General features: G+C 33.6%; 1 protein-coding gene across 1 annotated transcript in view; it reads right to left on the bottom strand.

Moving 5' to 3' along the window:
- DNAH8 (dynein axonemal heavy chain 8) overlaps positions 1–23,759 on the bottom strand; it is a 119,339-nt gene that overhangs the window by 16,072 nt on the left and 79,508 nt on the right. Inside the window, exons 65-84 of the mRNA XM_053973710.1 lie at positions 23,249–23,475; positions 22,742–22,860; positions 19,608–19,711; positions 18,574–18,750; positions 17,132–17,299; positions 16,108–16,320; positions 14,698–14,835; positions 14,249–14,376; positions 13,361–13,532; positions 12,205–12,360; positions 10,752–10,907; positions 9,577–9,759; positions 9,003–9,108; positions 7,930–8,182; positions 7,639–7,829; positions 7,140–7,261; positions 5,007–5,125; positions 3,632–3,834; positions 2,653–2,726; positions 266–418 (exon numbers count right to left, since the gene is read on the bottom strand). Of these exons, the coding sequence (XP_053829685.1) occupies positions 266–418; positions 2,653–2,726; positions 3,632–3,834; positions 5,007–5,125; positions 7,140–7,261; positions 7,639–7,829; positions 7,930–8,182; positions 9,003–9,108; positions 9,577–9,759; positions 10,752–10,907; positions 12,205–12,360; positions 13,361–13,532; positions 14,249–14,376; positions 14,698–14,835; positions 16,108–16,320; positions 17,132–17,299; positions 18,574–18,750; positions 19,608–19,711; positions 22,742–22,860; positions 23,249–23,475 (3,162 nt within the window). The remainder of the gene's footprint in view (positions 1–265; positions 419–2,652; positions 2,727–3,631; positions 3,835–5,006; positions 5,126–7,139; positions 7,262–7,638; positions 7,830–7,929; positions 8,183–9,002; positions 9,109–9,576; positions 9,760–10,751; positions 10,908–12,204; positions 12,361–13,360; positions 13,533–14,248; positions 14,377–14,697; positions 14,836–16,107; positions 16,321–17,131; positions 17,300–18,573; positions 18,751–19,607; positions 19,712–22,741; positions 22,861–23,248; positions 23,476–23,759) is intronic.

The raw sequence follows: 23,759 nt of genomic DNA, 5'->3' as shown, positions 1-23,759 counted from the left end.
AAAAGGAATACAAGTAAAGCCAAATAGTTTTTATTGAAGTGCTTCTGTGTACAGAGTAAGTGTGGACTCACACATACATAATGCATCATCAAGAACTTCCAGTTACTGGTAAGTAACCTTCCTTTTTGTTGTGATATTTACATTGTAGCAAAAGTCCATTTTTTTCTTGGGTTTTAGGGTTTTTCCCTCCATTTTTTTCACTGCCATTCACATGATTAATTTGAGTAATTTTCATTTAGTACCTGAATTAAATATTTGAACAAACCTGTAGCAGTGTAATTGGGAATTTAGGATGTTGTTCAGTAGTTATCCAAACTCGAAACGTATCATTCTGGATCTCAGCAGTAAGAAGTGTCTCCAGTAGTTCATCCATGAAATCCAGCCCAAGGTGACAATTCTGAAGTAACACCCAGCCTCCCTAAAGAAGGATATCAACGATTACCATGTAATAATTAGAACAAGTTATTCATAATGCTAAAGCCAACTGTCTATATAAGAATCAAATTTGGTTTTCCATGTAATTTTTTTTTAAACTTCTGTTCTGTTCCCGAATATATATTCTCTTTTGATATTATTAGGATATTGGCACAGATAAAGCAAATAGGATAAGTTACTGCAGAACTTATTTCCACATTCTCTTTATCACAATGAAAAACATAACCAGACTCAATATCATAAGTAAAGAATCAGTGCTATCTAGTGGCAAAAAGAGACAAAACACCAGTGATAAGCAATCCTGTCCTCAGATCCAAAAGAATGTGAGTGGAAAAGTAACAGCTGAAATTTAAGGAATACATTTTTTTTTAAAATTGATTTGTTAATAACATAAACTAAAGTAAGGGTAAAGAGGTGGTAATAAGACTCTAAAAGTTTCTAACTCCAATTAGTTTATCTGCAATAAAGACATTTGCATGAAATTCAACCTCCACTTATTTTGATCTTATTCATCTCTCAAATTGCATGAAAGCTCTAGTTGGATTATTGTCTCTATAAACTTCTGTTTATGAATTTAAATCCAATCAGCATTTTTAGCATCACTTTAGAAGCCTGATATTAAAATGGAATATTATTTAATCAGTTCTAAACAGTGATGGACAGTGGATTTCATTACAGCTTGTAATTTCATTTCAGCAGTTTTGTTTTAGCTCATTTAAAAAACATCAGTAACTGTTGGTGAAAAAATAGAATTGACATATTTATTGTGAATTGATAGATATTAAAAAAAGAAGATTAAATGAAGGTGGGTTTTTTCTTTCTTTTATGGGGATCAACTTTTTTGAAGGAGATATTTAATCAATTTGGTACATTTCCAAATTAATCAAACTTAGTTTTTGAAAATTATCTTCCTGTAACAGAGCACAGCAGTTTTAATCGTATTATATACTCTTGGCCAGAGGTACAAAAAACCAAATAGGTATTTGTCTTCATATTCACTAATTCTGTTTAGTAGTTTCAAATCTGATGTTTACATTTTCCTCCCTTCAGCACTAAGGCATGCAGTTCAGAAATTGTTACTGGTAGCTCTACTGGAGTGCTGTTTTGAGTGTCCTTGTGCTTCAAATTAAGGGCAAAAGAAAGGAAGGGATGCTCCAGTTTTCACCATTGCATTGAACTGGGAGTTGACAGCGACCACTCTAGACACACAAACGAAGAAATACCAGATGTATGTGTGCACTTATAATATAAATTGTAATTTGCTATAAAAAGATTTCTTTTTTCTCTTTTTCCAAATTGGTGTACATCTATATGCCAATACTCATGTTCTGCTCTCTATTACTGGAGATATTCTATCCCTCCAAAGTAGAGGTATATGACTCATGCCCCATATTTTGAGTTTGCAGGTAACTATGGCTATATGTCTTCGTTTGAAAGACTATACACAACTCCTTGAAGTGTCCAGCTGACCAGAAGGTACCACCTTTGCACTATAACTTTTATATTGTATTTGAGGTTTCAATTACTATCTCTCGGTAGCTGCTACTTAGGTTTTTCATGGTTTTACTGTTGGGGAATATCATCTGCCATAACAAAATGCACTACAACATTTAAACAAAAATTCTTATATATTGTTTAGAAATTCTTAGACATGCTTGGGACTCAAAGCCAAAGGACTGACAATTAAAGAAACAAAGAGACACCAAATGCTGGTGAGTAAGTGGTCCTGTCACTAGCAGAGTTGTAAGGAAAATGTGAAACAGTATTAGAAGCAAGCACATCCTTCTGTATCTACAACTTTAAGCTATGTGTGTACTCACAGTTTTATTTAGTAGAAGCTATGCAATATCCAAGTATCTCTTATAGGGGAGGGGAAAATATGAAAAAAATTTCCAATAAAGAGGTGGGATCTGCAGGACAGGACCAAGCCTCAGTGTCCTTTTACCCTTTGTTAATAGTGTAGTGATAAGTACGGATTGTGCTGCTTTTGGGAAGCTGCTCAGTAGCACTGCTGCCAGAGGTATTGGCTCGGACACCACTGCCACATATATATGCCACAGAGAAATGTTTTTAAACTCAGAATTCAAAAAGACATGGTCACCCTGAGATATGCTTGATAGTAAAATGAAAATGCAAAATATTATAGACTGCATGCTAAAGGGGTGTAAAAGAACACCAAAACAGACAATCAACTTGTGTTGCAATGTTTTTTCCCACCTGTTCCATTGACACCTCCATGAGTTTGCGTGCATGAACTTCTTGTCCTTGGCCCATTGAGATGGTCCTACATTCTATAACATATTTGAAAATATAAGATTAATGTACTTACATTATTGAGAAAAAGTAAGAATTTCAATTCAATCCAAAAACCAGTTATATAAATACAGCACAATTAAATAAATTTAATGCAAAAATAGACACATATGAAAGCAGAAGCCCTTCACCATCATATTATGCTAATACGTATAAATTTTCTAAACACTGACATTTTGTATAAAAACATTTAAATACACATGCACAATACTTAGAGAAGTTAAAAACTGTGACTAATGTTGACTGTGAATGTGAATTTGTGCCAAATTTTAACAACGCCAGAGCATTTGAAATATGAACAGAGATTTTTCTCAAAGTGTACATAAACACAATGCAAAGATGTAAACCTGCATTTATGAACATACTAACGTAATTAACGTCAAGAATATATGGGATCTACTCGCAACTCAGTCTGTGTTCACACTTCTTCAAAACTTCTATATAATGTAGAACTAAAGTCCAGAATACACAAATGTAGATCTTGTAGCTATTTTTTTTGTTACAAAGTAACATTCTAAGCAGATTACTGATTTTTAAGTTACCTGTAGTTAAGAGTTAAAACAAGAAAATATTATTGTCACCATAACAGAATTTCAAAAGAAGAATTAATTGCTTTACAAGACAGGGATTTTAAAAGTTACCATCATGGGGAAGGATGATAATTTATTAAAAAATACTTGAATTACTGTCCAACTTCACACAGAATGGTTCTTAGCATACTGCCTTCTATTTAAAGCATTATTTTACCTCTAAGATGATGTTTCAGGAACAAACAGTAGTGGAAGAGAATTTAAGAATTACTTTTCAGCAAAAAAAATCTCTGAAATTGCTTACACTGCCCCACTGTGCCTTAACATATGACAATGAATAATTACTTTCATACCCAAATTAAGCTTCCGAGACAAGGAATTAATCTGATCAGTTGGGTCCGATCCCATAGACAAGAAACAGATGAGAGGAGTTCGCATGTCACTTTCTTCCCAAGTTTTTCTTAAATTCAAAATAACTGGCTCTGTATATTTCTCATGCAAGGAACTTGCAATATATTTCCTGGCTTGGGACAGTGTTCGGTCTGGACACCAAGACCTAGAAAATAAAATACATACAAAGATATAAATTCACTGCCTCTTCCTCCAAGGTCAGACTCAAATTAGAAATTCTATTTTTATCAAATAAAGGGATTTTTAAAAATCATAATATATATGTATACATACACACACATTCATATATTTGTTTTTAGGTTTGCCTTTACAGATATAATAACAGGCAGAGCTGATGGTCTTCCCTCTACTTATGATACTTTCCAGTTGCTTATAATTTTGCCTTAACTGTTTGCATTGGAATTTTCTGTTCTAGGCACCTTCATTAGGTTGGGACATTCTTCATTTTAAACATAACCTTTGTGTTTGAGAACACAAAGAGGGAAATGTTACAATTGTTTTTGCCCTTTAGCAAAACTCTGCAGATGATTCATTTGGTCTGTTAGTCTTTTAGGGTACAAACTCAATTCTTTTGCACTGGATTGCATTTGTGTTAGTGATGAGTTTTTTTCCCATTTACAGCATTAAACAATATGGTATTCACTTCAGATTCTAGCCTTTTTTACTACACATGCTGAATACTCCAAAGACAAATCATGGTCTAGTAAATAAAATTGCTGGGGTATTTCATAGTATCTTTGATTTATTTGTTACAGCACTTGGAAAGTATAAAATGAATGGAGGAAGAGATGATCTCATGCATAAGGCAGCTGAATGTTTCTTTGGGGAAATCCATTTTATCCCAAGATCTTAGAGGTCTTATATGATGCAAAAAATGTAATTTATAGCACACTTTTCACATGGGATTTTGAATACTTATTTTGGATTTTCACAATCTCTCTTTTTTTTATATTTTATACTTTAATACTTGTTTAAAGGTATTTAAAATAGTTAATTTTAAAAGAAATTCTTCAAAAATTGAAAACTATCTGGAATTTTCTACTTTTTCATGGGCTTCTCAAAGAAGGCTGCAATATGGTTCCCAGTTTTCATTTCTCATGACATAAAAGCAAAGCTATAAAAAATATTTTCGATAAATACCTTTAGATGGCAGAGGATAGCCCTGAAGTAATTGAATAAAAGCATATTTCATGTGAATGAATTGCTATTTAATGTCACCCAGAGATAACTAAAATTACACTATTATGATAATAGCATACTGATAGGTTGAGATGTGTTGCAACTGTGTAATTTCCCAAAATTTGTGAAGATGCTCACCTGATGAGTAAAAGCTTGCGAAAGGTGTCAAGTGAATCACTGTATCCATTAGGGATAATTTCTTCCTCAGGGGCATCTTTATCAAACCAGCTTTTCCATGCCTTGTCACTTTGAGCTATCTAAATGTATTATATTAACACACAAAGAAATATATTTCAGTTGCAGTAAAATCCCCTTGCAAATGTAGCTTTTAATGAGAGGCCATTATTATATTAGGACATATTACAAGTAACATTGCCTATAGCATTTAAGACATATGCCATAAGAATTGCTATTAAAATATTACAAATAAGATTAATTCAATTGTGGCAAACAATGTTAAGATGCATCCTCTCTAGCAAATCAGTTATCTATGCATTCCCCTCCCAAACACAGGCATCTACTTTTAAAAAATCAGTAATTAGCCGAAAGATTCTATACTACAAGAGGAACACATTGTGATTTATTAATTTATTCATTCTGGTCACAAAATATGAAGAGGACCAGAAAAATCTGTCCCAGTACAGTTTAGCCAGCCGATGATTCACAAATTAAAAGTAGCAGATTCTAGTAAGCTTTTGGCTTGAAAAAGAATAAACCTGACCACAAATATGACCACAATTTTAGGCACTTCTTTGCACCCCTGACCTAATAGGACAAGGAATACCAGTGGGCAGAACATGGTGAAAATGCAACTGAGCCTTCAATGCAGTGACTGAGTAGGGTCAGCTACTTACTGCAGTATTCTCAGATCACTGGAAAAAGAACAAGGAAAGCACTAATAAAGGTTTAAAACAGAAGATGCCTATGTCAAATTAGGCATCTGGGACTTATTTTTTTAACAGGAGAAAAACGAATTGAAACTAGCATGAAAAAAAGAAAAGCACAGGAAATCTCTTGAGAGCTGGGCATACCATTCTCAGTCCTTTTTTTTGTCACTTTAAATAATTTTCTGTTTCATTTAAATGAATAATGATACATTGTATTTTATATGATGAATCAAATAGAACAGCACTTCTAATGGATAAAAATAAGTATTAAAAAGATGTTTTCACAATATTTTTAATTTATATCCTAGTTGGCATCCTCCCATATTCCATTTCTATCTATGACCGAAATAATTTTAATTGCCACTTTTTAACTTTGCAACTACATGGCAAAAGTAAGACAGTGCTAAAAAATTAATTTTAAAGGGAGAGTTTTTGTGGTAACATGGTCACCTAAGTATTTTGGAGTCTAAAATTTTGTTTGCACACATTCTAGAAAAGCCCTGGTGAAAGGACTTTTATAGAAATAGGGTTCTGGTGCCCTAACAGCCCTGAGTGAACAACCTAACTAAAGCTCCTCCAGCTTTCTCCTAACTTAATATTCTATTTTGATACTTCAAGAAACCAGAAACTGGGAGAATTGCACTGGTATGTATCCAACTCTTGCCTTGATACAGGGTTTAGAAACAGCCAGGACCACTTGCAGGTAGCCATTTAGCTAAAATGTCTGCTACCCTCCAGGGCAATATGTGCCATCACAAAATGGACTTGGCAAGCCAATGCTGTAACAGCAAGGAGAACTTACTGTCCTGGGTATCAGTCTGATTAACAAGGAGCACTCAGATACAAGAATGTCTTAGGGAGTGGTTTAACTACACTAAAAAAAAAAATTAAAAATTACCAAATTGAAGATGTCACAAGCTTATGTGCATATAAGTTCATGCATGTCTACGTAACACGTGGCATTTGTAGCCAGCTCACTATATCTGAACGTTAACTTTGGAATGCAAATGAGTATTTCAAACCAAGCAGCAAACCATTCACTTGTAAAAATACACCAGAATTAAGACAGACAACATTGCAACTTAAAACCTGACACTCAGATTAATTTTCCTGACACTCAGATTAATTTTATGTGCCTTTTTGATATCTCTAGCTTTTTATCCTATCTCTGTTTTATTGACTTCCTTTTACCATTGCCCCTGTTCCTTCTCTCCTTTTTCTACCTCAATTACTATAATACCAAATACCATTAAGAAGATAAATAAACACACCATCATTCATGCTGCCTAATTGTCTCTATGATGTTATTCTGTATTTTTGTGGAAACACAATTATGATGACAAAACTGGTTATTAACATTAAAAAGATAATTAGAAAATATCACCTGGTCCAAAATCTCTTCAAATTGTGGAAGTTTGTTCAACTCCACTAGATTTAGCCATACCATGTCAAGAATCCAGCGGCATGGTTTAGGTGGGCAAGCCTGTAGATCCAAAGCTGCACCTCCTGTGGATAAAAACACAGTATGAAATGTACTTTCTGATGAAATACATAATATTCCAGGGGTCAAGATATAATTGATATTTCTTTTTAAATTATGTATTTTGGCCTAAATAATTTTCTCTGGGATACTAACTGTACTCTTGTGTAATTTGCATTTATTTCATACCAAAGGATAACTTAGCCTTATTAATGGCCTTCTCACAGGTGTTGGAAGGCTACTATTGGGTGTCCTCTAAGGCTTCCCTTTGCCAAGATGAACAAGCCCAGTTCCCACAGAAATGTTGATAGAAACCTATAGACAAAGAAATAAGGCTTCGAAATGGCATAAAAGTTTAAAAAGTTGCATTAGTTCTACACATAACACAATTTTTAAAACTTACCTCTAATGAGAGTTTGGAACTCTCTGTTTTCCACATGTCCTCTCTCAATATCAATTTTTAAAGCCAGGAGGAGGGTAAAGAGGAATTTGTGGTTTTCATACAGGCCTCTAACAGAATACGAGTGAATTTCAAAAGTAAGATATTCAATAATATTTGAGATTCTTTTCTGAGCCACAGGAGACTTCTTAGACCTAAATCATGAAAACAAAGCACAAAGAAACCACATTAATGAAATCAAATACATTGGAAAGGCAAATATCTGAATAGTACGAAAAATCTGTGTCTTCCTACCTAGCTATAGATTGATCAAATAGCTTCAAGAACTGAGCCAGTGAAGTTTGATACATATTATTGACCATGCTCATTGCTGTAAGAAGGAAATAAAGAATGCTTCCACGTGTAGCAACAGGTCGATATTCCTCCTGAGCAGTGTTAATCTTCACTTCAGTATCTGCTGCCACAGACAACTTGATAGCAATTTCAGCAGCTGTTTGCTTAGTTATTTGCAGGACACCAATTAAAGATTCATCATCCACTAGCGAACCTGAAAAGTAAAATACTGGATGTTTAGGATATTTTGTAACAATATTTTCACTTCATATGTATACATAAAACAAAAGGCCAAATTACAGGAAATATTTATTTTAAAAAATGAAATTATTTACTGAATTACAGAAAGCTTTTAAAATAGAAACCAGATGGGATATGTAATACTAAAAATTATTTTTACATCCAATAAATTTTAGCAAATTCATTTAGAATATGTTAAATGCATTTATACCAACAGCTTGGCAACACATACTAGAGAAGTTACCTATCTTTCCACACAACCTACATAGTCAAAAAATTATTTAAATTATTTTGAAGTCTATTCATTGTCACTCTCAAAGTAAAAAAGACTTATGGTTCTAAGGGAAATGGTCATTCAACAATATACATGAATCTCCAGCAGTTACTCATGGATTTTCTGTTACCAGATTCTTTTTCCACCAGAAATAATAAGTGATCGTGTTCAGGCTCATACTGTACTGCAGAAGAGTTTCAAGACAATTTTAAGCCAGGCCATTCCAATTTACATTTTCAATGGATTAAAGATTTGCCCATGGTCAGATACCTTATCTCATCTGAGGGGCAGAAAGCTGTCAAAAGTATGGATGTATTTCAAAAAACTTGTTAGGTGTTAAACTTAAGTGTCCTGATTTGCATATAGTGGCATGCTATAGCAAATCCCTCACAGTTCTCATACCCCTGCCATTGCACAATCCCTTATTGTATCTTAGATGGATAAACCAAAACCTGTAAGGAAAGGACCTCATGTGAATCAGTTTTATCTGCCTAATCTGATTAATATTTTGATACAGAACCTTTGGTTGCACTTAGTTTGTAAAGAAGATTGTCTTCCAGTTCCTTCATCTTTCTCTTATTAGAAGTTACATCTTCCATGAGTTTAATTCGTTCTGCCTCTAGCTCCTGTTATTAAAAAAAAGAAAATGGCATAACATTTTATGGGTTGCAACTATGAGGGATACTTAAAATTCAGTTTCTGATTTTTCAAGTGAATGAACTGTGATTGAAGATACAGGTGAAGAGTTGGATCCAGTCATGAAATGCGCATTTTACTTTTCTTAGTATCTAAAACGTGTTTTTAATAACAAATATTTTTTTAAGCAGTGTTTATTCAGTATCTTATGATGTATCTTATCAATGTCAAATCCAGGTGATTAATTATTTGTGTTGTACTGACAGTCATATATATATAAAGAACCTCCCAATGTTTTTTTGATATTTGGAAATGTCTATACTGAATCTGAATATAATTTTAGAAAATAGCTAATATCTTTTTTTTCCATTTGAACATTTATTTTTTTCTACATACCAAAATCAATTAAATGGAAGAAAATGAAATATCGTTATGATTTATGTGTACTGTTAACTTACCTGTTTTTCAGTGAGTATTACTCTTCTCAGTAACTGATTCTCAAGTCCTTTCATTGTAACAGTAAAATCAATAATTGATGTTTTTGCATTAATTTCAGGTGTGAAAGAAGGATTAGGTAGCTTTGTAGTAATGTACAGTCTAAATGAATTCATAACATCTACTTCTTTATCACCAACTTTCACCTGTGGATTAGGTTAAAATAGTATTAAACAGAGAAAAATGAGCATTATTAAACTCAGTAATATTGAGCAGAAAAAAAATTTACTATTTGAAGTGCCAAAAAGAGGAAATTTATTTCACAATTTAAATTTGTCATGAAAATAAAAGTTAATGACCAAATGCATAAGTTACAGTATGTTATAAAAGTAGCATTTCCCTCCAGCTAAATATAGGGATCACTTCCACTGCGGATTATGATTAACAGCTTCAGAACCATTTGGTTTCTAATCACACCTCAAAGGAACAGCTAGTAGAAACTGCTGACCATTGTAGAAATCATCATTCTCTTATGTCCAAGGTAAAAGGAATTATGTGATCCAACAATGGAACAGAAAATACTGGACATAAATATTATCTTTATTAAGCCTAAGCAGGTTCCAAAGAATCTTTCCAAAGGAAGTAAAATTTTATTCAGAGTATTCAAAATAAATTTTTATAGAATTAAGACATTCCAAAACAGCAGACTAACTCAAAATGTGCACAAGGAAATCTGATCACTCTATATTGTAGTATGAATTATGGAACTGTTGGTGTTGGAAGGGACCTTAAAGATCATCTGCCATGGGATAGTGTGGGGCAAATGACTCCAACATATGTCTCCAAGGCGGCTTCAAATACCTGGCTTATGAAGGAGAAGGACCAAACCACTTCCTTAAGCATATTTGCACTGCTTGAAAAGCAGTAGAAAGAATTTTAAGCATTTAATCAGATAAATGTAATTGGTTCCAATTGGAATCTTTAGTAATAACCCTGGCAGTTAAACTCATAGTTTAGACTTGCCAACTTACTACAAGCTGAGGCTCTGTCGGTTATATTTTATTAGTTCAGTTTGATTCTTTACACGTCTCTACTGAATACAAAGTTTACCTGATTCAGCAGGTGTTTATAACAATGGTAAAATAACATATATCACAAGGCTAGCTACTTACTCCATTTCTTTTGTTTGATTACTAACCTTAAAAGCAGATCCAGATTTTATGAAATTTTTTTCTAATACATTATCAAGGACTGGATCCAACTCTTCCTCTATATCTTCAATCAGGAGTGATCGTCCCAGTGAAAGACTGTCTTCTAGGTTTTGCCGGAAATACTTGTCATTCAGAGTTGTTACCTCAAAAAGTAAATTATAAATTGGTGTAAGGACAAAGCATTTCCTCACAGTCTTACATGAAAACCCCAGACCTAACCTAACCTGGAAAATTTTTTCATTGTTTTTGTTAGTTGCATTTTAAAGCAGGTGCTATAAATGTTGACCATGCAGCAATTTATGCAGAAATACTTCTGTGTGTACAGTGAAAAGTACCATCAAAAGGTGACTTAAAAGGCTGGCTGTAACTGAATCCTCAGAACTTCATTATGAGAGTAATAATGTACTAAATGAAACTGGTACAGTTTATTGCATATGAAAGATGTTGCATTTATTTTAGAAATCAGAGACACCTAGCCTTTAATTTTCTGTTCTATGTCATAGAATGACTAGATTTTCTAATTTTAGCTTTGAAGTGCTGAGAAATTCCTTCTGAAAATCCGAACTCAGTCTAAAAAATTAATCATTGCTACAATATTATGAATTCAAATTGTTATTTCGTGAAATGAGATTCATACCATCTGAAATCATTAAAAAGCATGCATAAACTAGTAAGGTATATAATTAACTAATTCTAAACCTTCCAAAATTTATTGATATCCAAAGCACATGAGTTTTCTCAACATTCAGGCTAAGGGCTTTAAAATGCAGTTTCCTTTTGTTATGCCACATCATTTGGGAAAAAATAATTTCTGATACAAATAGTGACAAATGAACATCTTTGTATTATATTTCATGAGCAGGCATTTTAACATACTGGCTTAACCTGTAAAAGAGCTATGAAGATTGCAGTAATGTTAGGATAGGCAAATTTTTCATGGGTTTAGCTTCATCTGGATTTCCTCAACTTCCTTTTGTAGTGACAACCTCATTATGAATAGCCTCTCAGGTCCTAAATTATGGGCTGCAACACTTGAAGCACTTTACCTACATTTTCATTGCTGTAACTTATCCTGTCTTTATCTGTAATGTTACTAACAGTCACCCAATTTACTCTCATTTAAGAATCTCATATTATACTCTTTTGCTTTACTTATCACCTCTTTGTCCTCTTTTGTGTTGGGACCATACTCACCCATCTTGAACAAAATACTTTTGTACTGTGTGCTAGATCTCATACAAGTTGTCTAGTCTTTTCCAAGCCCTTGAGTGGGATTTACAGCTGTTCTCAAGTTCCCTGGTGATGAATCTACATAATTGTCAGTCTCCATAGACGTTAAACTTATCTCAGTTCACACTGACTCCAATGCAACCTCCCTCTAAAGCAATAATTTCTGAAGGAGCATAATAGAGTACACCCTTCCTTTAAGACACTATTTACCTGTAATTCATTATCCTGTTCTTTATTTATAACCCAAGCTTTTCCTTGAGTTTGTGGGTCTACTAAAAGTGGATATCTCGATGCCTTAGTGACAATGATACCATTCTGAATTGAGAGTTGATCTCCAGGCAATCCTTGAAGATTCCACTCACTAATCTAAAGAAAAAAAATTAAAAAAAAAAAAAAAAAAAAAAAAAAAAAAAAAAGGAAATTAAGAAAAAAGAGTAGTTTGAAATAAATTATCACTGGAAATTTTCTTCCATTAAAATTTTTCTAAGAAGTAACAGGGACATAAAGGGAATACATATCTAAAAATATTTCCAGAAATTTATTTTTATGGATGTTTTTAACTATCTAGAATCACAAAAAGTATATTTTAAAGTGTAAGGATGTCAAAAGACAGCTTGATAGACAAATTAAGCATTGGGATCAATTAAGCAAAAACCAGTCTAAGAGAGCTTTTGGGAATTAATGTTTACTGAAGGAAACTTGAAGATTCTGGCATTTCCCACTCTTTGCCCATTTTTTATACATTCACATTGAAAAAAAGGACTTTATGTATTCTATTCTAAATTACAGCCAAACCCGCTATTTCAGAAATGTTTTGGTTTGGGCTGAAAGAAAGTTCAATTTTCTCTTAGGAGATGGTACAGTGCTGTGTTTTTCTGATTTAGTGTGAGTATAATGTTGGCACACTGATGTTTTAGCTGTTGCTCAGTAGTGCTTACCTCAGGTCAAGCATTTTTCAGTGTCCTGTGCTCTGCCAGTGAGCAGGTGCCCAAAAAGGTGGGAGGGAACATGGCCAGGACAGCTGACCTGAACTGGCCAAAGGGATATTCCATACCACAGAGTGCCCACTGGGGGAGTTACTCAGAAGAGGGTTGATCATGGTTTAGAGATTGACTGGGTATTGGTCAGCAGGGGGTGAGAAATTCTATTGTGCATCACTTGTTTCTCTTGGGTTTTGTTATTATTACTATGTCAAGATTCAGTGGAAATTCCCATGAGCATTTGGAAACCACAGAACAACACAGCACAGCAATATTTGGAGTACTGGGGATTATAGTTCTTCTCTAAGCAGGCATAATGCTGGCTAACAGTCATAGAATATGCTAATGGAAATTCAAATTAAACCCTCCAAGCACCAAGAACTTACTGTTGGTTGATCTACCAACATAGAAATAAGGTTCAAATCATCAGAAAAGGGGATTTTATGAGCTCTCAACTCTGTTTCCCATAAGTCTTTAATTAAAAGGTTCCTGAAGTCTTGATTAAAAGGTCCACAGTATGAAAGAAAGCCTGTGCAGAGCAATATATCTCCTACAAGTCTAGAAAGGAAGAAAAATCATCATTAAAAGGTGGTGCACAAATTCAGTTTCTAATTACTTAGACAACCAGCTTTTGAAACATAAGAAGATGAAAAAAAAAAATTGTTTCCAAAACATTTTTGAGGCAAAACTTCAGAGTAGTATTTTATTAAAATATTGTCTCCACCCCTACAAAACAATAAAGTCCTTATGACAACTATTCCTTTTTTCCTAAATGAGTTAAGAAAATTGTTTATTTCTTAAAAATATGTCTCAAATACAATATTTATCAAGGATACAAACCTAGTTCTATTGAAACTCTCACCAGAAATGCCCAATTTCCCCATAGCAAATTTATTGCAACATAAGTGTTCTACAGAAGCTGAGCTTATCTGAAGGTTTCACTTCCCCACTGACATCAGAACAAAGTGCAGTATTAGGGGGATGGCAGAAGCAGCTGTAATACAGGCACATAACAGCCCTAGTAATAATCTTTTTGGAAGCTCATTCCAAAATCAGAGGTATTGTTCTTAACTGAAACACTAGTACTCAGCACCCATGTATTCTTACTTGTGGGAGGAAAATTCAGATTTCAGGGTAGTTCATTTGATTGCATTGCTATATTAGGAGCTCCAGGAAGAAAATTAATTACCACAATTTAAGCAACTAAATTGTTTACCAACATTTCAGTTTTTACAAGCATTTACTTTTTTGTTTTTCTGTAATAGATTTGATACCTTTTGATCTGAGATTTAAATTCTTTGCTTTGTTGAGTCCACCTAACTTTCTCTCCACTCAGTCCATCTATAAGTGCAGAGGCTGCTTGCATCTTTCTTTTGCACATTTCTGCATCATTCTCTAAGTCCTAAAATTGAAAAAATGTCTTACTTAATCATCAAACACAAAAATGTGGAATTATTTTATATATTTTTCATCCTCTTGTATTTATTATAACTATTTGATTTATTTAAAACTCATCCTTGGAGACACTTAAGGGCATCTAATATGTTCCTATTCACAGAAAGAAGGGAATAGGAGATGATATAGGCTTAAATCTCTTACTTTTATACCTGAATCTCAGCCACGGTATTCAAGATAGCAGGTAGATGTGTTTTTGCAGCAAATCCGAATTACATGACAATATTGGACAAGCATTTTTGATAAGACTAAAGTACTTTTATCTCACCATTTTCTCCTTCATTGCTGCATCAAACTTTGCCTGCACTTTATCCAGTTCAGCTTGTTTTTCATCTAATTCTGCCTGAGCTTTATCTTTTTCTGCATTAGCTATTTTCAGGCGACCTTCTTGTTTTGCCAGGTTAGCCTGCAAAGGAGAAAAAAAATTAAAAGTACAATCATACATATGATTTTAATACAATTCAATGAACTATTTAAGCCTACTTAGCTGGTAAGCACAAGACAATAATACATGAAAAAAACTTTTATATAAATATCAAAAACAATACAGTACCTAAAGTTCTACTATATATTGCCAACTTTATTCCTTTAAAAAAGAAATTACATTTCAAGAAGCTGGTTAAGGAAGTAAGGTTTCTTCTGATCTGTACACATTGCTTAGACTAGAAGAACAATCACTCAATATTCTTGCTTGACCATATATTTTGACTGTATATATATGTATGTATATATACATATGTATATGACTGTATATATATGTAATTTCCTCTTTTACTCTTTTATTAGTGACCAGCAATCACAACAGGAGATTGGTCCTTTATCATCTAACAATACTGCTTTTGCCCACTAGAAAATGGTCCTAAACCAGTGACTCTTCCTGTTGCTCCTAAAATTATATTTATGGTGAACAAATGAAATTAATTGATTTTTTTTTAATAATTCATCTGTATTACTGTTGCTTTTGTAAATAACACTTCTACCAGTGACAAAACTGTGAAAAAATTTTTGGATTGCCATGTGCTCATCCCTTTTACTATTTTTTTTTGTATGCTACTTTTAAGGATTCAATACTTTGCTTAGAACAAAAAAAGTCACTACCTTTGAGTTTCATAAACCTGAAAAAGGATACTCACACTAAAGTAAAAATTTACTCTTAAAAACATTTTTCTTATTTTGCTTCCTACTATTGCAACATAACTCCTTTATTGATGTGAGCTCTGAACTTCTTTAGAAAGCTAATATTTAGGCAAGATATCAGTCCTCCAGTGCCTCTAAGTTACCAGGAGAAAACAAAGAACCTAAAATAGCTGCAAACCTCTGTTTGCAGGACCTTTTAGAGAAGGAATGAAGTTCCTGGCACTACATTTTAAAAACATTTTAAAAACAATTATAAAGTAATTATAATGTAATAAAAAGACTGAAAACACTTTTCCCTACACACAGTAAACCAGATCACATAAATTTAATCTAGGCTAATTTTTTGTTCTGTGTTCTCTCTAGAATCAAGAAGAAAATAGGTTTTTTTCTGTTCCTACCATCTTTAGCCACTGAGGTCACAGGCTATTATGTCTGAATAAAGTTTTTTATACTTTTTTTTTTTTTTTTTGTAAGATCCTATTAAATTAAACTACATTCAATTACTTGGTAAGCAAACACAAAGCAAGAGAGGACGTATTACCTTAAGAGGCAAGACTTCTCTGTTAACACCATAAAATACCACCATGGCTTGTGTCCAAGAGAGGAGTCCTGCCACGTTGCCACACACCTTTTTACCATGTTGCAGTGTATAGTCTTCCATTTCAAAGTAAGGCTGGACTAATTCTACTGTCTCATCATTGATTGTATCCCTAGCAAAGTTCCTTAGGTTGTTCAAGAATGGGCCACTCATAAGCTTAAAAAACAACACACAAGTTATTTACACATTTTGCGTTCAAACTCTTGTTCATAGGTGAAGCTGTTAAAAAGCATTCCTAAAATTCTTCTGTAAACAGAGGTAATTCATATTGCTAATATTATAACTGTGCTATTCAGTTGTCCCCCTCACCTTCTGTTATTTTGAAGTTTTAACCAATTACATTTCAGTAACTAGATTTGAAAGTTACTGATGTACTTTTCATCTTCTATATTCTTGTGTTGCACTTTAGAGGCATTTAAGAAGCATCATTTAATAAAAAAAATATTGACCAAAAGAAAGACTCAGAGATATATTTGTAACTTAACTAAATGCAAAAAAAAAAAAAAAAAAAAAAGCTTAGGCAGTTGTGAAATATGATCTAAATTCTGAATAGTGAAATCATTGGTTTAACTTTTTCTAATGAATGTTTAGCATGCTAAAGGCAATTCATGGAAAAACTGATTATCTCATTTTATTATATCAGTGGGAAAAAAAAAGCTTTTGATGATTGTTTTAACTATAAAAGCCTAAATAGAAAGCAAGAGCTCTGTCTTGTGACCTGTTAACATAAGGCCATGTGCCAGGAAGGTCAAGGAAATTCTAAAGTTTCAGCTACAAAAGTCTCTAAGCAATTCACCTACTATTTCTACCAGTTAAACATAGTGTATAGATTTAGTTTATCTTAAAACAATATACTTGCCTTTTAATACAATTCTGGCATGTTTTGGGTAAACAGCATCATAAGTTCTCTGATAAGCTAATTGCTATTTCTGAAGTTTAAGGAACACTGTTTGAAAACTCTACTTACTTTTAATGATTCTCCCCATGATGGCTTGCAGCAAGGCTTTTCTGGATCCATGGTAACTTGATCCAGTCTCTTTTGAAATAGTAGCAGACAACAGTCCATGATCCTCATAATGAGGTGAGGAGGTTTTGCGAGTTTTCTGACAGTAGCGATATCCTCTGGTCTGATGGTCTGTTTGAAGAAAGAATAGAATCCTGAATCAATACCATTATTCTATTTTCCCATTCAATATCTTGATTTTATGTTCATTTGTAATACTTTTCTCTGAGGTGCATTTGTATTAAGTATATACAAAAAAGGAGAAACCTGGCCTAATTAATAAGTTTCATTGTTTTGTGAAACTTTAGTAATTTCAATGAATATTAGACAAGAATATCTTCCCAATATTAAAGACATCATTCAAAAATCAAATTTACACACAGCAACGTTGACTTGAATTGCCAGTTTAAGTGTTTAAAGAAAACTTTACTGTAAAATTGTATAGGACTGACTTAAGAGCAGTTAGCTTGATAAAACAGTATTTCAGATTTTTATCAGTCAAGTTTATTCTGAGATGGATTTGTTTATTTTTGTTCAGTTTAAGTTATTCTAGGTATGAGATACCATTTTTAACTTCATTTTGCTTAGTTCAACAACCATGACAAAACTTTAAAAATACTTAAAACTTCAAAACTAACATTTATTTGTGTCTAAAAGTACACACATACCACTACCTGCCTAGAAGGAGTAGTTACAGGTACATTTCAGAAACCATTTTCTAAGTTCACACATTTTGTAAGGGAACTTTTACTATTTTTGGAAGTTTCATTTATCTCATTATCTAAATGTCAGTGTAAGAGCAAACAATGCTCCTTTTTTGCTTTTTCTACTCAAGAACTTCTGTCACATAAATTCTGATAACTGGAATGGAAGGCCGTCATTGATTTCTGATTTCAGAGGGTTTTACTGTTTAATTGTTCAGAGCAGAATAATGAAATTATGTAGCACAGTAATGCCTCCAGATTTCTGAACCCTGATTCTGATTGCCCTGAATCCTGTTTGTTTCCCAAATTAAAAGCATTAAGGTTTTTGGTGAAGGAAGAGATAGATTTTTATTTGTCTTAAAAGACAGGTGTCACTACTTACGTTTGAATTAAACACATTCTGTTAGCACAAGAAGTATTCCCTTGAATTCAGAATAAACAGATATTCTAAAGGCATCTGTAGCTTTTGGAAAGATCTACATCTTCATAATGATCAAGTATTGGGATGGAAGAAAAAAATACTATAAAATAGTCCCTATGTGTTTAAGGTAAAATATGTGTGCCTTAAGTATTCACGAGAGACATGGCCAGCAACAGTGAGGAGCTGGTGACAACAGTCAATACCAAGAGACAGCTGTGTGTTGGTGGCTCATCAGAGGTGATGAAAATAATGCTGTACTAATAAAAATGAAATTTATTCACTTTCAGAGCTTCTTCTGCTTCTTCCAGTGCTGGTTTAGCAGCCTCCAGTTTTTTCTCTGCTTCCTGTTTTTCTAAATCGATTGCATCCACGATCCTTTGTGCTTTGTCTTTCACACCCTGGACTTCAAGTTTTATTTTAGTTGCAGCTTCAGCACTTTCTTTGACTTCTTCTAGTACCTGGAATTGATAATAAACACACAAAATCTATAAATCAAAATGGTGGAACAAATGATTACTAGACACAAGATAAAATAGGTATGTAACAGCTATTTATGAATATGTATTTTGTAAATATATAAATCTAACCCCAGCTACAGCTAACTATATATGGTATCATATAACTATTGAATAAAAATTAAATGTAAGAAATTCAATTTCATCCCTTTCTGTCACATATTTCTCTCTTATGACATTAAAGGCCTTGAAGAATGCAGGCAGTCCCTTAGTCATCACCAGCCAAAATTCACTCTCCAGTGCTTATTAAATATGCACCATCAGAGCATTATGGTATCTTTCAGAAAACAGAATGCCTATACTGATCCATTCCCTAGCATACCTTTCCAGAGAGTCCTTTTGGAAACCAGATTTCTACCACACCACCAATCTCATGAACACACAGATACCTTGTTAATGTAAAAGACAAAATCTGAAAGTGGACTGCAATTAATATTTTCCTAAGGAATTTTGAAGTAGAAAAGTCCCGTTATCATGTTAACTTTTCCTCTGCTAGTAAGTGCACATAACATCCCAAATTTAATAATGTCAATTAGGACCAAATAAAAAAAGAAAAGCTATGGGAAAAGTGAAATCTGATGCTTATCTGAATGGGTAAGAAATGGGAGAAGAACAAGGAAAGCACTCAACCTCTGTTGCAGTTTAAAAGTACCTCACTTTCAGAAGTAAATGCTAAATCAACATGCTATAGAGAAAGTAAAACCTCATTTTAGATGAAGAAAATTTTTGCAAATTATTATAAAATTCTGTAATAGTATTTTACCTGCTGTATATTCTAGTGTTATTTAACACTCACTTACTTTATCTGCCTTAATGGATGTCACAGCCAGCTCCTTCTCCTTAACAGCCAAGTCCTTAGAGAGTTGAGCAACAGATTCACTGGCTTCCATAAGCTTGGACAGACCTATTAGGTAGAAGATAAAATTCAGAAATAGATAAACTTTTTTCCTAGTTAGATTACACAATCTAGGCCCAGATCTCTCATACCTGTTCTCATTCAATTTTACATAAAGGAGAGAAAGTGGGTGTAAGCAGTCGTACTATCATGACTGCTGTCTACTGTTCACTTTTCATGGATATAAGTAATTTTGCAAGGCATAAAATGATGATAAATAAGATTAATTCTTCAAAAGAAAACAACAACAAAAACAACAAAAAAGGAATTGAGTCAAGTATATGTTGCATCATAAAGTCATGAGACAATCAGAATTTCTGAATGATGCTTCATCATTACATTAAGAAATTACCTAAGGATCCAGGACTGTCTTCTAATAGGGAGTCCCTTTGAGAAAAAATTGGGAAGAAGCAGAGTCAAAAGTGGACCTAAAGATCACAGCAAAATTAGGACCTCCAGCTCCTGCATATTGACTTTACCCTCTATTAATAGTCCCTGGTGACAGAGAGGGTGAAAAAGCACTTATGTGCTGAGGGCCACTCCCATCATAGCTCTTCTGTGTGCTATAGAAACCACTCAGGTCACCCATAGAGGCCACTCAGCCTTTCACAGAACCATGGAATCACAGAATATGCTGAGATGGATGGAACCTATCAGGATGATCTAGTCCAACTCCTGGCCCTGCACAGGACACCCCAAGAATCCCACCATGTGCCTGAGAGCATCGAGAAAGAGATGTGCTTGCTCCCTGTATGGTTATTATATATTCAGTCTTTCCCATGCACTCATGGGTTCTTTTTTTCTCTTCTCTCTTGCTCTAGGCTTAAGCACAGATATTTTGGCCATTCCTGAGTTCCTCATTGCATGCTAAAGCCTCTCCAGCCTCTTTCTTCCTCATCACTGAATCTTTAAATCCTACAAGTTCTCTGGAAGTAAATCCCCTTATACCCTTCTCTCCCTAGGCAATTGAGTCAGCACACCTTTGCAGCTACACATTTGATGTGTGATGTTTCTCTGTGATGGCTCTCCAATTTTCTGCAACCACGTTTCAAACAGAAAAGCATTCTCTCCCTGTATAGCCCTTATTCTGACACAGCTGCCTCTTGATTAGGTTACTGCCATTCTACAGAACCACAGAATCATCTAGGTTGGAAGAAACCCTCAATATCATCTAGTTACATCACCAATCCAGCACCTTCAACCCAGAAGCCACAAAAGGGAAAATTATACACTTTGCTCCTTTACTTTTCTCTGCTACAAGCCTAGAGTGTGGAGAAGGAAAGATGGACAGAAAATAGGAATATGCAGATCAAAGAGAATTCAAGAATTCAATTATAAACAAGAAGCCTTTATAGCTTATTGAGGTCCCCTGCATACTTCCAACAAGAAATATTACAGTAGTTCCAACTATGAAAGTGAAACTAATTAGAATATTTTCTAACTGGCATTTGTGTTGCCCACAAGCTGAAACACATGGTTTTCTATGCATCAGTGATATGAAGATGCTGCAGTAGAACATATCCATTCATGTGTTCACCGGTACACAATCATTTTTTTTGCAGAACATGCAAAGAACTTGTAATAACATGTCAGAGGCTGTGAAAATCTACATATGAAATTTTATTGATAGTGCTGAAGCTGCTTATGTTACTACTTCTGAATTATTTTGGAAATAAAAAAACTGTAGGAAAAAAAATCAAACAAACAACTAAACCAACCCCAGTCTCTCCCAGTCTCTGGAATCTTCAAGTTTCTCTGTCACCCTGTTTTTTTTGAGTTTTAAAGTTCTTCTAAAAGTTTCTTACACCTTCTGATATTTACATATTTTTACTGAATTTTCTCACACTGTTCATATAAACAATGATTGTTTTGCATCCTTCTTTGTGAGTAGAAAGAATTGATAGACTGTTAGTTTGACCAGTGTGGTTGGAGAGGTGGCAGTTTCATCCTCCAATCCACTGTCACTTTTGCTATTGTTTATATAGTAGAGTCAGAAAATAAAGTTAATTTTTTTTGGTTCTTTTTCTTTCCTTTTACATCTAACCTGCTTCTGTGAGTTATTTTGTGTCATAGTGTGACAGTTCTCAAAGTATCTCCATCTCAAAGTAGACTGAAGATAAGTTCATATTTCAAGAAATGACAACAGATCCATGGAGCAAAACTTACACAATTTGAAAATATTGAGGATCACTTATTCCTCTACAGTTCACTCTGATTCAGTAAAGAATTTATGAATAAAATAGCTATGCATTTTTATTCTAGACTTTTCTTCATGTAAAGCGTACCAGTTTTTCATTGGTAAAGTGCCACATTCTTTACCTTTGTATGAAAAATCTTATCATGTAGAATTATTTATTCCATTGAATTGGTATGCAATATCTTCTCTGATAAAGGCCAGGTTTCCTAAGATGTTCAGTTGACGTTATAGATTTACAAAAGCATGTCTAGATGCAAACTGGAGAAAACTGAAAACACTAGAAAACTGGTGTTCTGAAACCATTAAATACTAATGCCAAAAATTAGGCCATTTCAAACTGATATCCAAAATCTGTCTGAAGAATACTTCAAACATACTTTTCTGCATTTCAGATCCACAGTTATAAAATGACCCCAAGTAGCAACTACTTATTCTACAGCAGAAATACAAAATAAATCACGTGTGAAGTGCACAGATTTCATGGTGAGAATTTCCATAGATAAGTCCAGAAGGAAGTTAATAACTGTTTATAATTATTTCTCTCTACACCAGTAAATAAGATGCTACCTCTGTCCATTTTCAGGTTCTACTTTCTATTAAAAATTCTGATTTGCAAATATTAAAGTTTAATACATTGCTGAACTGAGTGGTTAGGCTGATAGCTTCTCTGAGGTATTTTTACAAGAGAATCATTGTGAGGTTGTGACTGGGGGAGTGTCTGGTAAAGGTCATCATATGTTACCACTTTTGAACTGTGATCCCCTATAAGTGATCACTGAAAAAGAAGTCTAATATTAAAAACATAGATCATTTGAGACCATACATGAAATGTATTTGCTTACCAGTTTGCATACGTTCAGCCTGCTCATTAATACTGTTTAACTTCTCTGTGTAAACCTCTTTGTAGCCATTGATGAAAGAGAGATAGGATTTAGGTGTTACATAAGCTCGTCTTCGATACCTAAACAAAAGGGTATTGGCAACATCAACTTCACATATATTTTTGATATATACAGCTATTTGATCACTTCCACAAAAAGAGAAAATTATATTACTCAAGTCTTTATTTATTCAAAATCAGATTTCTTCATGATGCAAACCCTTATACTTTTAGTTACATTTTTTTATACACATAGACAGTATTAAAGACTGTTGAATAGTGGGAATGAAGATAAAGAATTTGCAGCATAATAGGAATTCTTTTTCATGGCCTGAGCATATAATGGTATAGCAGATTTATTTTTTATTACCCTCAAAATACATTTATTGATACATGTAACATGAGTTCCAAAAACACTGTAAGTAGCAACATTTTTGAGATTAATTATTGCATTAGTAGAAATTATTACCTTTGGAAATAATTCTCACAGCTTTCTGAAACTATGTCATGGAAGAGACCCATGGTTTGTACTATTTCTGTTTTAACTGATGGAGCACAGACCATATTAAATTCTGAAAGAAAATAGTTGGACACAGCTACAAGAGCTTCCCTGGGCCATCGACTGAACCAGTCCATGGTGCACCCTGATATCAGACCAGGAAATTTCAAAGAACGTGCACGGAACTTCTCACCAACCTGAAGAGAGAATCACTGTTTGTTAGCAATATTATTCTTAAGCAAAGATCAATGAAAGTATTTAATTAGTAAAAACAACTAAATAGTCTATTTTCTTCTTGATAATTTTCTGCTTAGAATACCCCAAAATTTTTTTTCTCCTCAAAGAGAGTTTTGCAAAATTTCTAACATTCAACATTTATGAAATTTGAAGAAAGAAATTAATTACAAATATATATGATTTTAATATTTTGAAGTATCAAATAATGTATTTTAATTACCAATAAAATACTGTTTTCCAGTTA

This window comes from Vidua macroura, chromosome 3, assembly GCF_024509145.1.
Source record: "Vidua macroura isolate BioBank_ID:100142 chromosome 3, ASM2450914v1, whole genome shotgun sequence".
In the NCBI taxonomy this organism is placed as follows: Eukaryota; Metazoa; Chordata; class Aves; order Passeriformes; family Viduidae; genus Vidua; species Vidua macroura.
Note: the sequence above shows the minus strand (reverse complement) of the source record. Positions and strands in the feature narration are given on the sequence as shown.